This window comes from Pieris napi, chromosome 7 (genome assembly GCF_905475465.1).
Source record: "Pieris napi chromosome 7, ilPieNapi1.2, whole genome shotgun sequence".
NCBI classification, from domain to species: Eukaryota; Metazoa; Arthropoda; class Insecta; order Lepidoptera; family Pieridae; genus Pieris; species Pieris napi.
Genome location: NC_062240.1, coordinates 13,305,428 through 13,321,983, shown reverse-complemented (window position 1 = coordinate 13,321,983; position 16,556 = coordinate 13,305,428). Strand labels below are relative to the sequence as shown.

The 16,556-nt window shown below is 33.6% G+C and overlaps 1 protein-coding gene across 1 annotated transcript; it reads right to left on the bottom strand.

Moving 5' to 3' along the window:
• Nucleotides 1-7,977: 7,977 nt before the first annotated feature.
• LOC125051375 lies at nucleotides 7,978-16,277 on the bottom strand. The gene is made up of 6 exons (XM_047651640.1): nucleotides 15,912-16,277; nucleotides 13,023-13,189; nucleotides 11,845-12,028; nucleotides 11,537-11,676; nucleotides 9,825-10,044; nucleotides 7,978-9,086 (listed from the first exon to the last, which is right to left on the bottom strand). The coding sequence occupies exons 1-6, from the start codon at nucleotides 15,940-15,942 to the stop codon at nucleotides 9,019-9,021; spliced, it is 810 nt and encodes a 269-aa protein (XP_047507596.1). The 5' UTR covers nucleotides 15,943-16,277; the 3' UTR covers nucleotides 7,978-9,018.
• Nucleotides 16,278-16,556: the final 279 nt, after the last annotated feature.

The window sequence follows — 16,556 nt, the reverse complement described above, 5'->3', positions numbered from 1 at the left end:
AAACGATTTACACTGCGAATGAGAGACTTTCTTTGGGGTAAAGATGGTGTTAAACTCTTTATTAATACAATCACTTAGATTGTTGTATTGTGTATCAACGGTAGTACCTACCGGTAATAAAGGTAGGCGTTTACCTATATTATGTCTAAATCTCACCATTCGCTTTTTATTTACTGGAACAAACACACTGCTCTTATTTACTTGTTTCACCACTTTACATTTTAGCGCCACTAACTGTCCACAATGATCCGAGCTAAGATCAGTTGTAATTGAGGTTTGCATTGCCTCTGCATCTGTAAATACATTATCTATACATGTAGCAGTGGAGCTTGTAATTCTAGTGGGCTCAAGAAACAAGTTAACAAGATTGTACGATTTTAATAACAGATTGAATTTTTTACTATTGGAGGTATTTTCTAATAAATTTATATTGAAGTCACCACATACAATAATATACTTATTGTTCTTAAAACTAACTTTACACAAAATTTCCTCCAACTTTTCTTCAAAAAAATCGTAAGATGCACTTGGTGGTCTGTAAACACTTAACAATATTAATATACAACGTGTTTCAGGTAGTTGCACAAATGTTTTACAAAGCCAAAGCGACAACTCTAAGTTGATCACTAGTAAAGTTAAACTATAAAAAAGTGAGAAGCCAGCTGGTTTAGTAAAGATGATTGAATTTCGCCAACATAATTCTCCAAGTGCCAGATGTGGCCCGGAGATGATCGGTAATTCCTTTATTTACCCTCGGGGAAGCAGGATCTGTATGTTTATTAAACGGAAAGAACTTCGACTACCTTTTAACCCTGCTCCTTTGTTAGCCTCCTATTATCCCTATTTGATTATAGAAATAAGTGGAATGGTTTACTCTGATTGGATTTTGAATAAAGTAGATTGGAAACGCTTCGTCGCCCGTTTTAATCATTGACAATGTCTGTTTATTAACTCACAAATACGGACTACATTTAGAAGTCACTTATTCGCATTGTACTTAATTAACTACAATTTGTTTGGCAAATATAAATAAAGTAACGTAAAAAGCAATACCCTCCAAACTCTCCAACTTATATATTTGTTTTCATCCACTTAAAGGATGAGGAAATCACCGTCATACGACTAGATAACGTTTGTCTCGGCGACACGAAGGCTGCGCCGAGGCCACGTTTTTTCAACCCTCCGGTAGCAGCTAAATAATCCGTACATCCTCCGCAGATGTAATCCTGACATGCAATCTCCGGTACCATCAATCAGGTCGGAGGCTCTATTGTGAGAAGGAGGCGTAATTATTCGCGATATGACAGAACAAACTCTCTCTCAATTTGCTTTTTAAATGTAGCTAATTTAACAGGTTTAATTTTGCCGTTTATTATTATTTGTTAGGTATTTACACTAAAATTTCCTCAGCCTTTATTTATAAAATACTAGCTGGCCTGGCGAACATCGTACCGCCTAACAGTCGATTCTTTATTTTTTTTTAATACTTATTGTGCTATTCGGGACACCGGTCTAGCTAGTAAGATAAAAAAAAGAAAGTTGATAAGACAACAAATACATTAAGTCAAAAAATAAAAATTTACCTTCCCGGAACCCCTCCACTAACACTTGAACTTTATGATATGGTATTAAAGTTCAAATTTAAGTATTATTACGAATATTTTGTATGGGAATATAGAAAAGTGTTGTTTTTATACTGTTTCACTCAATTTTCTCTCCGTAAGAACCATCCTCGCACTTCAAGTAATATTATAAAAAAAGAATTGGCCAGATTGGTCCAGGCGTTGTTGAGTTATGCGCTTACCAACACATTTTGCGATTAATTTTTATATTAGATAATCTATTACATTACTTTTAATAAACTCTGTTGTCGATCTACAATGAAGCAAAGGCTCACAATGTTCTTACATTTAAACCCCACCCCGCCTTATTAAAAACAATATAACAACTGTCCCTAAATCTCGCAATCGGTAGATGCCTTTGAACCGAAACTCACAACAAAGAGGCTGAATGGGAAGGGCATTCATGTGTAAATGAAAGGGCTGAGTCTTCCACTGTTTACATAATTTTAAATTTAATACGCTTGTCTCTTAATAGTTATTTTTACCTTAAAATTGGGACAAACATATTTTCCTATAATTTGTGGACACGTTCAGCAAAATTAAGTTATACTCCTATGTAGTACAAAAAAGAAAGAATAAAAACAACAATTAAAAAACACAAATGATGTTAAGAATTGACAGTACTAATTCCTAATTATACTTTAAGCTGAATCCAGAGAACCATGAAACGCGTCATTCTGTGCAATGCCATTATGGTAGCGACATAATCTATTAAGTGGACATCTTCTGCCAACGTTTGTTCGACGATGTGGTGTGGGAGCATCTTCGATTGAACAAGCAACTCGCGATCAGAAGAACTTGTATGGATATATGATCTAGCGTTTCCGGGCAACCCACAATGACGTTAATTAGTTTAAAAAGGAAGTCGACGATTGCTCTACGAACGCTAAAAGATTCCAAGTTATAAAAATTTAATCTATTCTTCAACTTACATAAATCACATTTATTATTTTTGTTTCTTTGTTTCTTGAATTTTGATAAATCCTGTATCTTTTGTGATGCTTAAGTTTTTCGTTCGGGCATTTAATAAGGTGTCCTTGAGGTGGATGATGAAAGAAGGTTTTATTAATTTAAGTTTAAGTCGATCAAATTGTTTTCTTTTTGTTATTAGCTTACCTTTAGCTTATCTTTAATTAATCATTACATTTTAAGAAAGTTTTGTTTTGAAATTTATTGTTATTAAAGCAAAGATCATGTGATATTATTATCGCTTCTTATTATTCGTGATCTTTGAAACAGGAGTTGCGATTTGTGGAGTTTGATCTTTCCTTAGATCTAAAAAAGTTATATCATAAAGTAGGTGATGACGTCATGATCATTCGGATTTCTTAACCATTTAATAAGTCGAGGCGATTTCAAATGACCTCAGATAATTCCTTTAAAAAAACCATATTCGGTTGTAAATTATTATTGAACAAAAGCTGTAATAAGGAAAACCTTTGTATCGGGAAGAACATATAAATCTCGGTCACCATCAACCAAAACAAATAAGTATTTTGGAGTTGCACAAACAGTTGCGGGTCGCGAACCCGTGACATCTGTGTACATTACATAATACATCATTACATGTAGGTATTGTGCATAAATATAAGCAGTTTCTCATCAGCAATTTATTCAATAACAGTGTTCACTGTCTATTTTACATAAACACTTAAATACTATGTCTTTATCGTAATTGGTACATCTGTCAAGAATTACGACACTTCATAAAGGCAAAGATACTCGGTGTACTCTTTTAGCTTTACGTTGTTATCTAGAATAGACGTACTAAAACAATGTAGTAATAGTTCCAAGGAAATCTAACATCCAGGTGAAACAAACACTCGATTATTCGTATCCGGAAACGGCGGACACTAGTCTGTAATCTGTCCTGCAGCGCCGTCCATCGCATAAATTTGCCGCAGTTAAAAGCACCCTTTTAATGGAAAGGCCAAATGAATGGGCAACGTCGGCCGACACTAACGCTTTACTGAATTTCGGGAAATCAAATGTACCTAATAGGGGGACCTCACCGCAGCCATTTAAAATTGCGCCCAGCCTCGACGCGTCGCTTAATCGGGACCAAATCGAAATCGATTATCGAATCGACAAATGAGCAGATATTTGTTTCTAAAACAAGTTACAATGGATCTTTTATATATTTTATTCGTTACAGAAGTATTAAAAGACAAAGAGGTATTCTAATTTTCAACTTCTTTTTTATAGCTTAGTAAATTCAACGATAAATATCCTTTTTATTTAACAAAAGCCACAGATTTTGTGTTGTATTCGAAATCTCGGTGATAATTAACAAAAGTTTTTACATTCATTAAAATCTCCTTTTGAGTTAAGTTAAAATTAAGTTGAGCAAGTTACCCTTTTACATAATCAAGAAAACGTTGAAGAATTGTGATGGTTGTTTGTATTAAAAACTTAATTATATTCTAAGGTTCATGGAAAACAGAATATTATTATTTAAGATTAATTAATTCAAGATTCTGTGTCCTCTCAACGTTTATCTTAACCGTACGAGTGAAACGTGTTATTGCGTATACAGCAACATTATTCCAGAGCACAGGGATTATAAGACCGACTGTTGTAACGACTGTCGTTCGCTATACGAAAGTTTTATGTTTAATAATAATAATAAATTCTTCCTTCTATACAGATTCTTTAAGTCAACCCACAGATAACGAAATTAAACAAAACACTATTTTAATTAAGGCAATCGCATTGAAATGGGCAAAATTAATACTCTTAGACTTTCTATTAAGCTCTAAACAACGAAGTGAGAGAATATCATATTTACACTGTTCAAACCTCCATAATATCTACGAAGGATAATTTAATACTGAAAACCGGAGAGATGGAGTCCAATTAAAGTTTATTAAAAGTTATAACCACTGAATGGTCTGGCTGAGATATAATTAAAGGCTGTTATTTAATATCGTCGGATGATGCTTCGACGATCGTATCTCGTATTAATATTTGTGAAGATTGGATAAATAACGGTATACCTTTTGTTGTTTATCCAATAAGTTTATTTATTTATTAAGGAAACTAAACAGATACATCTCTATACGGTAAAAAAAAGTAAAACATAAAATAAACACATTGGACATACATATCCACAAAAAGGTTCACTGATAAAAAATATAAAACAAAGCAATACAAGACAAAACATGACAGCACAAAATTTATAAATTAGGAGAACGACAAACAAACTAGTAGCTATAATAAACAAGGAAGATACAAGGCTTAAGACATTAAGAGTTTTAACTTATTATTAAATGAAGCAGTAGAGGATTGCGAAAAAGGGACAATATTAGTGGCAGAATCCAAGGTAGAACACATCCTGTGAAGAGGCTCACGGAACCCAATGTTGGTTCTGCCCTGCGATTCTGTAACTCACTTTTCGAACTCACACAGCGGTTTTCGCATCGGCGGTCGCTCTCAAATCAGTCGTGAAGCAGGCATTCTGAAGTTTATTGTTTATCAGAATGCCAAATCATAAAATGACTGAAGTCGGAAGGTTAAAAGTAATGTGCGAGCGTAGAGATCTGGCAGGAACATTACATGTTTTCAGTTCGAGAAGATGGGAACTAGTTATTTCATGTACGTATATTTTTCTAATAGTGACACTATCAAATTACGCCTAGTACTCAAAGACAGTAATTTATATATTTTTTAAAGTCCCTTATATTTAGCCCTGCGATAATTTAAAAAAATACATAAAAAAATATTTTGTACAGCCTCCAGTTGTGCGACATATATAGCGTAATGGGGATTCCAGATTGGACAGGCGTACTCCAACTGGAGTTATTACTTTGACATTATATAACATTTAGAATAGAGTTGGGCATGTGATCTTCAACCTTGATGTCTTGAGATTGTGTATTCTTACCTTGGCTGTGCTCTTATTAATAGAAAATATGTTTCTTTCAGTGTACGTAGTTCCTTTTCCTCCTTCCGACTTTTTTCTAACTTTTTTACACTTCACGGATTCTACTTAGGTTCATACTTGTTAAGGCAAACAAGAGATGTTTGAATCGCCTCCAATTACATTTTTCGCCAAAACCTTCAATGCAATACATATGTGTGCTAATCTCCATATTTTCATAAGTGGATTAAAAATATTACTAAGAAATCATAGACCTAATATTGATTTGAGAACGCTCAAGTCTCTCTAAATGGCCCTTTAAGAGCCCGGGAACGGGAGCCCTTTGTGGAGTGCGATGAAATTTTTTACTCATATGGGACAAAATAAATATATAATAAAAAAAAACAAATAACGTCTACATAAATATGGCTTTCGGTTTAATGTTTGATAGTTGGACTGGACTGGACCTGCTTTTGTGAAAAATAGTAAAAGTAGTTTTTTTACGTTTTAGATGAAGAAATATTTTATTATATATCTCTTAAGCACATAAATATTTGTTCACTTGTATAATTTAAATAATAATATGAATATAATTTTAACGCTCTATAGAATTTCCATAGGAGAAAAAATTGCCCGGGAAATTGTCGGTCTAGCGCCTCCCCTCGCTATACTCCGTTTGTGTCGGACATCCGTATTTAGTCCGATAGCTATGAAAACTTAATAAAGAACATACTTATGCATTTTAATATCTTCAGCCCCTTTTCAATAAAGCCTAGAATAGCCTAGAAGAGATCTGCCTAACTGAAGTGCTGTGGAAATCTTTTTATATGGAGTGTGTATTGAATGAATGATCGTGAATTGAATGCCTTTGTAAACCAATAATTAGCGAATTGGTCATCATTATCAGGAGGAGGATGGATTCATTTAAGTTATATAACTTGTTTGTTTTCTTTATATGCAGATATCTAAAGTTCAAGCCTCATTTAAAGAACCGCAGACCTCTAGCTCATTTCTTATGTAGATTGGGTAGAACAAAGTCCAAGTTGAGGTTTGGTGGCAGATGACATTTTGCTGATATGTAAATAAAAATTTATGTCACCAACAACATTATCAGTAGGTTGATAGTGACCTTTTAGAGTCGACCGGAGAGTGTGCAGAAGGATTTGCATTTGCATTTTTCGTCGCTCCGCCCTCGTTTGGATGCTAATATTTTATAGTTGAAGCTCTGTTCCTTTCACTTGTAATTTGTTTTCGAGATGTTTTTCGCGTTTTATCTCATTTATTCCGTAATTTTTGAATTTGTACGCGAACCGCGAGTTGAAGTTGGAATATTTTTTCGTTATAACGACTTTAATAAAATCCCGAGCTCTTTGTTTTAGTCTGGACCGTTATTGGACGATATTAACTTCTTTTTTGGGAAATAAAAAGACAAAAATAACATTCTTAATCAAAATATTATTATTGAAATTTTTATGAATGACTCAAAAGTATATTAGTATATTTACATATAATATTTAATAGTATAGAATTGTAATTTACATTGTGTATTTCATACGCTGGTGTTGATTCATTATGAAACCGTTTCAAAGCAAATAAGGATTTTCATGGAGTTTCGAAGAGTTGGAACTGGCGTTAAAATGTTTATTACATTCAAAGTTATGTTCTATTAAGATTCTTTATATACTATTCCATTCAATGTCACGGACATTAAAGATACTCTCTACCTTCCTACGATCCTTTGCAAAGTTTTACAGCAAAGTCGGTAGGTAGGAAAATGTTTGCGAAAGGCGAATTTTGGTTCGTTGACAGGATGTGTGCTGGAAGCTCGCCAGATGGAACCTCACACTTGTGGCGCTTTACGCACCAAAGTGGCAAAATTTACACTTTTGATGGAAATATGAATTAATTTTATATCAATGATATGATATATACTTGCCCTTTTAAAGGGTGTTTTGTTTTAACAAATTTTCAATACATTGTTTTGTCGTGAGGTTTAAGCCAAAATTTCGCAAATGCGTGCTGCATTTCATAACTTAAAACACTGGTTCATTTTCTTGACCTGTTAAATATTACTATTATGTTTTAGGGGTATCTTACTAATTTCTTAACATAACATTCTGCTTATTCTGTTTACTACTGAAAGGCTATATCTGAGCCGTATATCAATAGCAAAGGTGATTTGACTCAATTTACATCACTGGTTGTAGTGACGTCAAAGCAATCAATTGTGTAGGCCCGAAGGCGACACCACTGAATATGTATGGCTGATGAATGAAAAATCGGTTAGGACAGATTATTCCCCAGAAAAGCTCAGTAGGCTGATAGCTAAATAGTACTAGTATTGTCCCTAATATTACGAAAGGAATAAGGTGCATCATAATAAATCTTTGCTCTTCTTAACAATTTCGAAACTGTAATATTTAAAGTCAACGTGATGTTACCTCAAGAGCTTACGAAATATTTGACAGGTTACTTTAAAAAAATAATAAATACGCGCAATTTTATATTATATTTATTTACCTTTTATTCAAATTAATTTAACAAAATTTTACATTTTTTATAGAGAACAATGTTGCAAACAATTTCGTGCAGAGAATTGACATTACCTTATGTGAAACACAGCCATAGATTAAATTTAATTGTAATACTAATTTATGATATAGAAAAACTCCGAAAATTATCATTAAAGTAAAAACATAATAAACAAACAAAAAACAGTTAACTAAAGTATATTAGAGGTGTAAAAGTAAAAAGATAAATCTAAATTTGTAATTAAAAATCTTAAGCTAGTACATATTGGCTATTCTATGAGGGAGGGGCTTATTTGCGAAATATTCTTTAAAATAAATGAAGAGTGCTAAAGCTGACGTTGTTGACATTAATTTGTGAATGCAGTTATATAATTCAATTCCGTGGGTTACGCCAACTACTCAGTATTAATAAGATACTTTTCGAAGTAAAAGCAACGAGGTTTTATTATAAGATATGATATGATACAAGCAGCGTGTTTTTTCTTGCAGTTTACGTATTGAAAACTTCATATATAAAAAAGATAATTTTCAATAGGATAAGAGAAAATGCCTTTTATTTAATTATTATAAATAGAAACATCAATACTTATGACAACTCAGTGGTGCACTGAAGATACCAAATAAACCGCTCCAGCTCCATATACAAAAAATAAATTTTGTCTAAGTCACAACATAATATTACTGTACAATTTTATTATACTACACATAGTGATACCCTTATATATAACCTTATATTACGTATCTAAAGTCCAAATGCACAAAAGTCAATCAAATATAGGCTTGGCTCAGATACCTTACTGTCGTTGTTAATATTTGAGTGGCTTTTGAATATTTGAGCACTAGAGGTGTATTTTATGTTCTCTTTTGGCACCGGAAGGTTAATATTGGCTGGTGTTATTCATATTTTTTATTTTGAAAACCATATTTAATACAAAAATGGTGAAGTCGCTCTTTTGTCTGGAAAATTAGGCCAAAGTTACACTATATGTTCTGTTCATTGTGAGCCTCATAAACTTATCTCCAATACATAATACAAATACGATAAAAAACTAAGTTGAAATCCCAAGCTTGTACCTGAAAAGAAAAGTACACACTGTTCACTGTCACGATAAGTTCTTTAGTTTTTACGCCGGCACAAAATATCCTATCCGTCCTTTAAAAATTAAAACGTAGGCATTGAAAAATAAATTAAATATAAAACTTGCAAAGTAATAGAATTTCGGTCAAATAACATCAACTTTCGTTTAGTACCTCCATCGTGGATCCGCATTTAATTTGTTAAACGCTTGCTGTCACTCACTCTGACTTCAACATACCGCGTAATACAATTGAAGGATGTGAACATTTTTAATTACTTTCGAATGGACTATTTAAATTCACTTGCATGACTCTTTCTCTGCGCACCGTCCAAACAAAACCCTTTCAATGCGTTTTATTTCCGGTTAAAATTCTTGGCCTTGTTTCAAACAAGAATTAAAAATGGAACTCGAGATAAATCAAGTCAGGATGAGCATTTTTCAGAGCAAAGGAAAAGTCATTAAACTTCTTGGATAAACGCGCCACTATCGCTTATCTCGGAAACTTGTCCGGCGAACGTGCACAAGCGCAACTGTATGCATCCGCCCTTTAATTCGAGTGCTTTATAAGTGGCTATCAAACCCCGCAAGTGAATCGACGAATGGAGTTTTCCGCTTTTGAAAATGACAAATGGATCTTTGTGCACAATTTGTAAATGGATTCGTATGTATGCTATTACTACAATAATACCCTGTGTACAATAATAGTGCGAAGAACCCTATTATAATACCATACCTGAACTGGAGACGTATTTCGAGAGTTGTGTACGAGAGTAGAGCGTCAGGACAGCACCCGCATCGCGAATGACCGGCGGTTCCACGGGCAGGTTGGCTTCGCATCGCACGCTTAACGCCCCGCTTTCCGCTGGAGGAACCGGGACGCGCAGAACACGCCAAGACGCACGTAGGCCTCCTTCCTGAGGTGCGGTCAACTCAGTGCGGTGCCACGGCTCTTGCTAACAATAATATTAACATAGAATAAAACTGATAGTTTTTTAAGGATAATGAGTTAATTACATACATTGCTCAAGAAAGGATCTTCAGTTTTATTCTTAGCATATGTAGTGAAGCTCAGTTCAGGGTTTTTTTTTAAGAAAGAAATAAATCTTATTAACACGCATACATAAAATTAACATCGCAAGATAAAACTAAATACTTATACAAAGAAAACAGAAAAACGCTCGACACTCGTTAGTATAAAACTATTTCAAACTATTATCAGTCAATGATTCATTAACTTGCCTCTGAAAGTTTTCTGTCACTGTTGAACATTTGGTACATTAACATTAAGAATAAAATTATATCTCTTAGGATATTAAATGCTGCAAATCGCGTGCACTACGCAAGTAAAGTTTCATCACATTATTTCTTATCCATTTCACGCAATATCGAAGCACAGCTCAAAGACTTAAGCCAATGGAGCGTTCTCGAGTCACATAATAGCAGCCAATTTATTTCAACAGACTCCGCTATCAAGATCGCTCCAAATGCCCTAAACTAGAAGCATCCGAGGCTTAAATAGCTATTTAATGTGACGGATATTGCACGGAATGTGTAGTGATAAAACACTACAAATTACCCTTACCTAATAAATAACAAAATAAAACTGAACTGAAATCCAGAACAGCGTATTTACCGACTTTAAGGCATTGACAAACTTATGTTATAATGAAACTTTATTTTTCATTTTACAAACTCCCCCAAGCCGACTGGTCTTCGTGGGGGAAAGAGACCACGACTCTTCAGCAGAACTTAGCTAAGCGCTTCGTAGCTTTTGACATATATGGCAGAAAACTAAGAATACCTATAGGTACATATATAAGAGAGAATACAGGCGTGCTTGGTATGAGTTTTAACAAAAACATTTTTTTTTGTGTTATGTTGTAAATATTATATCCGTAAGGTTTTGAAATAAATAAAGGCTTTATAATTATAATAATGAAACTTTGTTTAGTATCAATTAGCTCCTAAATCAGGGAAACTCAATCACTGTAATCGATAGCGCCTAATCCAAATAGATTGGATTCCTGATTCCATTAGGGAGCATGAGAGCAAACTGTTAGCTCGGACAGGAGCCTCTCTGGAATGCAACCCATTCAAGAGGACTATAATTATTGGACAGTAAGAAGTGGCAGAGAAAAGCATACACTTTCATAACATCTACAATTGATTGAAAGTATTAAAAACACTATTAATTATAAAAATTTGAAAGTGAAGTTTTCCGAAAATTCTGACTCTCATTCCTGAGGTGCGAATTTAACACTCGCTCGTACGGTAAAGGGAAACATCGTGAAGAAACCGATGGCCGTAGACCGTGTGTGATGCCGTGTTACAGGCACAGAAGGCTGATCCTACTTGCCTGTTAGAAAAAACAAACGATCACGAAACAGATACACATCTGAGGCCCCGACAGGTTATAGCGCCACATGTGTTTTTATGGTAATTTACCTTCTGGAGGTCGTTATCAATATACCAATTGATATCGGCAGGTGGCAGCGAGTAATCCGACGTGCAATTAAGCAGTATTTGTTCTCCAGGCTTCACTAATTTCGGAGCTCCAATAATAACAGGATCTCTCTCTGGCATCGCTAAAAGAAATATATTTCAATAGGATACAATCACAAGTACTGTGAACTCGTTAAATAGATCAGTATTTGGTTTAATAATAGCATTTAAAGTCCAGCATAATGGCTATGTCATCTGTTTAACCTAAACTCATAATAATTAAAAAATATAAATCGTATAAACTAACTAACCGACAACAGTCATATGCTTAGTCTGCCGCGCTATCTGGAACTTGGGTCCCTCAGTGGATATTTCGCAGCTGTAAGCGGCTCTTGCAGCGACAGGCGGCGGCATCACCCTCACCATACACCACTCCGCCTGGCACTCCCCGCCTTGAACCATGATACCGGTCACGTTGAACAGGCGGATCGGAGGCTACTGAGTTTAATGGGTTGTAAATACATCATATTCAAGGAACCAACTAACAACAGCAACTGTCTCAATATTGTATAAATAAGGGAAGTAGCGAGCCAACCCCAACACAAGTGTCTCTGATTATTATTTACGGGGGCTGTCTCAACTCATGTATTTAATGTAAAATTTGAGATACAAATAAACATTTTAATTTAAAAAAAATAAAATAAAAGAAAATATGTAAAAAAACTATTAATAAAAAAAACATACCATTTACCTATGTAATTGGAGATTCTATTATAGAGGTTTAAATAAATTTTATTCGAAAGTCAATTTTATTATATATTATACTAGCCGTTTCGCGGCCGCTTTGCTGGACGAATTAAAATAAATTTTATGTTTCATTATTTAATTTTTTTTCATATTTTTATTATTCTTCTTTTTAACTTCCCGCTAAAAAAATTGAAATATTTCGAAAATCGAGTTTTTAACAGATGTTGACGTTTAGAGGTTCTAGGAAGCCTCCCCGAATGTTTCCGCGGTGAAGTCCGTATGGATAAATTTTCATAAAAGTAAAACAGCAATAAAAAATCTAGGAAAGGCAATAAAAAATCAGCATCTAGGAAAAATTTCGCATCGAATGGTGGTAATTTCATGTCGATACGATCAGTGGTTTAGGCGTGATTGAGCCTCAAACGAAGACCATTTTCATTATATATATATATAGATAGATTGTTAATTTTATTTAAAATTCAGTCATTTGTTTTAGATAGACTTTTCTTATTGTGAAATTGCGGTAGATAAATTTATTTATTAAGGTAAATGCAGCTTTTAACGACCCATCGAATCGACGAATCCTGCAGGCTTCACGTACGCATTAAAATAATAAACTAAATAAAAAATAACCAAAAATTTTTATACAAATCTCCAATTTCGTCGGTAGACGTAATGACCTAATATTTCTGATGTTAAAAAAAACTATTTTTTAAATGTTATTGACTGTCAATGTACTTGCCTTTTGTGAGGGATTATATCGGAAGATCTCGTGCATGTCTCGGTACCATTTGACAGAGTGCAACTTCTGGTCATCCATTTGAAAGTGACAGCTAAGCTCAGCCGCGCGACGTGGGTCTGCGTAGAGCGGCACTTTGAGTTGAGTTATCTTGTACGCCGAGGTCAACGCTAAAAATCAAATAAGTAAATTAAACTCTTTAATGGAAAGTATACGTAATAAGTGTATTTGTGAGCTGGCTTTTTTAGGCTTTGTGCTTACAAAATGAGAAAACTACTTGCATTACAATCTAGCCATTACAGTAATTATTGCAAGCAATATCTGTTTTCCAAGTTAATGAACATAAACTAAAATATGTTCTATCCTCTACTATTAGGACTATATTCGTTTATCCTTAAACTCTCGACGTAAAAAATATAACAAATCTGCTTTGTTTAATAGAGCGGATACGCCTAATAATATAAAGTGCTAATAGTTTGTTCTACCTCAGTTTTGAAACTAAACACTATTCTTAGAATAGATATTCCTCCTCATGATGTTTGATAAAGGACACGGTATTGTGAACTTGTATCTGTATTTGACTTTTATTTAATTTAAAATTGTCATCCAATATAACGTAACAAAGCGGTAAACTGTTATTATAATTTAATTAACATTGCCTAGATGAGTTTGACGGTATTATATGAATGGACCATTAACCCGTCGCGGATCAGGCAAATGTAATTAGTTAAGTTGTGTACGCATTTTGAATTGAAATTCACCTTTGAGCGAATTTGTGTAATGGTTTTTTCGTTCGAGGTTTGTTCAGGAAATACAATTACGAAGTAATTATTTATAATCTGACAGAGCTATACATGTATAATAGTATCTAATCTTTAGGAAAGCGGTGAAGACTATAGATTATCTAGACGCACAGAACTAAAGTCTAAAGCCTCAGTGGTACTAAAAGACAACTGTGTTAACATAAAATTGTCTTCAAAAATATTATTAGCAGCGAAAAGTCGTAAAATCTGGATGTAAGCCAATTTCCCTGTGACAAAGGCCATCTTATATGTTATTGTTTCTGCTCGCCGGTCGTAAGGATATGCCAAAACAGATTCTACTGAAGTCGTAAATTCGATTTAGTTTGCATAATGCCTTAAATTTACATATTTGAGATTGTGAGTAGTACGGCTATTGTACGAAAATAACTTATATTTTCGTTCCATTTCATATTTTAATTAAAAAAATTGGACAACAGTTTCCTTTTTCGGGTTCCATTCATTAAATCTGTCAGCAAAATCGAGCTTTTCTAATAAAGAAAAATAATAATGAAATATGTACTTTAACGTGAATATTAAATTTTTAATGTAATTAAATTATATAAAAAGATGGAATACTTAATTAAATATATTTCTAAAAGATGAGAAATTTACCTGAAATATTTACAAGGCTTAGTAATCCGAGTAATAAAGCTACAGACAGACATATTTTAACGAAACATGACACCGGCATTAATTTTACATTTCTAACCTGCTTAATTAACTCTGTTGACAATGTAACGAAGATCGATCCAAGCTAAGGCTTAATATCTATTCCAGACTCCATGTAATTGTATTATATAGCAATAATGACAAACGTATATACGTCTCATGTACGTAAATTAAGAGTAGCTTTTACTTGCAGTGAAAATTAAATGGATTCCTCCTGAATAATAATTATATGTGAGCGAATAAAATGTTTTTTTTTTAGTTATGTTCAAAATAGGAACAGCTTAAACGGTCAGCAACAAAGCGATCGGCCATCATAGGTTAAATTGTTAATTCCATTGAACCGTAAGGAATAGGAAACCGCTGCGATCGTCGCAATCGTCGGCGGCTTGGCGAGAGGCCAACTCTCGATTGTGTTATACCGATTGTCTACGATATTCTCCGATATAGGTATTATCGAGAATTACAGTGAGAATGGCTGGTAATTTCGTCGTTGTAGTGTTTTTGTGTCTTCATAAATAATATTATCAAACTAGTAAAATAAGACATTTTATTATACGGTTTACTTTGATCCTGTTCGGTTCTGTAGAGATTCCTACAATCTACGACTTCAATTACGGCGACGACGTCATACCCTGAAACGCGCAAACTACGCTATTCCGGCCACATAGAATATAAAAAATTCTCAACCATAGCCACTGGCCAGTGGTTAAACGAGTCGAGGATCCTTCCTTTAGGTTGAGGAAAAGCCTTCCTTCCTCCTTCCTCTTCACAGTTCATTTATTGCGTTGCATGGGAGAATGTTTTTTTTTTTACAATTCCTTAACCGTATCAATTTTAAACTTATAGATGTCTTTAATTTATCAATATTTATACTGCGATCATCTCTCAAACCGCACAATGTAAACGCTACAAGATACCTGTCATTTCCATGACATGAATTCAATTTATCCAACAGTTGATTTTGCTGCAACACACTATTTGTAAATAAGAATAAAGGAAATTATGATGGCCGGCTGCCAGATAAGTTATGGGACGGAAGCAGATTGTATTTTACTGTCAATTAATGGACTCTTCTTTAGCCTAATAACAAATGTAAGTTTAGTAAAAAAAAGGATTTCTGTGCTTTTAAAAATTACACGAATTGTGTAATTTTTTTTTCAATTTTTCATTAGTATTTTTATTATTTGTATTGTATTTATTTAATTTTATTGAAATTTACTTCTATATTAAATTAACTCTCATAAAACACTTTATTTGAAATATTTTTGTCGATCTGTTTTATATTAAAAACTATAGGGAAATATTGAATAGGTAATACACCTTAAGATATATCTACCTGAAACATAAGCTATGAGACATAGTATTTATTTAATGAAACATTATTTAAAGAAAAAACCTCAACTTTAAAACCAACACTCACCGCAAACGGCTACTAAGGTAAAGATCTTCATTTTGTCTTCACTTTTTACAGCTACATAATAAAACTATAAATAACACTTAATTAAGTCACAGTTTAAATCAGTTCACTATCCATTATATCCTTTTTCAAAACACTGTCTAATTGTTTGTGTTTTTATAACACCAATGAAGTTGCGTGCCAATTTGTTTCCACCGCCGTAATTAATATTTTTTTAAAGTCTCTCATATATTATGTTAAAATATTGTGTTTAAAAAATCTCTATAAATTGTTAGTATTTTATAAAACAATTCCGAGCTATTCGCTACGTCAATGAAAGCGGAGACCGCGTACATTCGTGCTACGCGAAGTGTGCTACGTCGGCCGCTGTTCTACGGCAAATGCCCTTGCTTGTGCCATTAGGGCGATGTCATGCGCAGTGCGATCTCGGTAAAAGGGTCCTTAAGTGGATTAAGTTTTTAAACTTTGACAATATATTAAGTGAAATCGGATTTTCTAAAATTAAACTGTTAAGTGAAAAGTTGCAAGGACTTTTTGTTTCAAGTAAACATTTATAGATTTTTAAGCACACACTTTTCTTTTTATTATTTCTAAACTATCGTTAAATTTAACTATACGTTTGAACTTATTTGTATGAGTATCAACTAA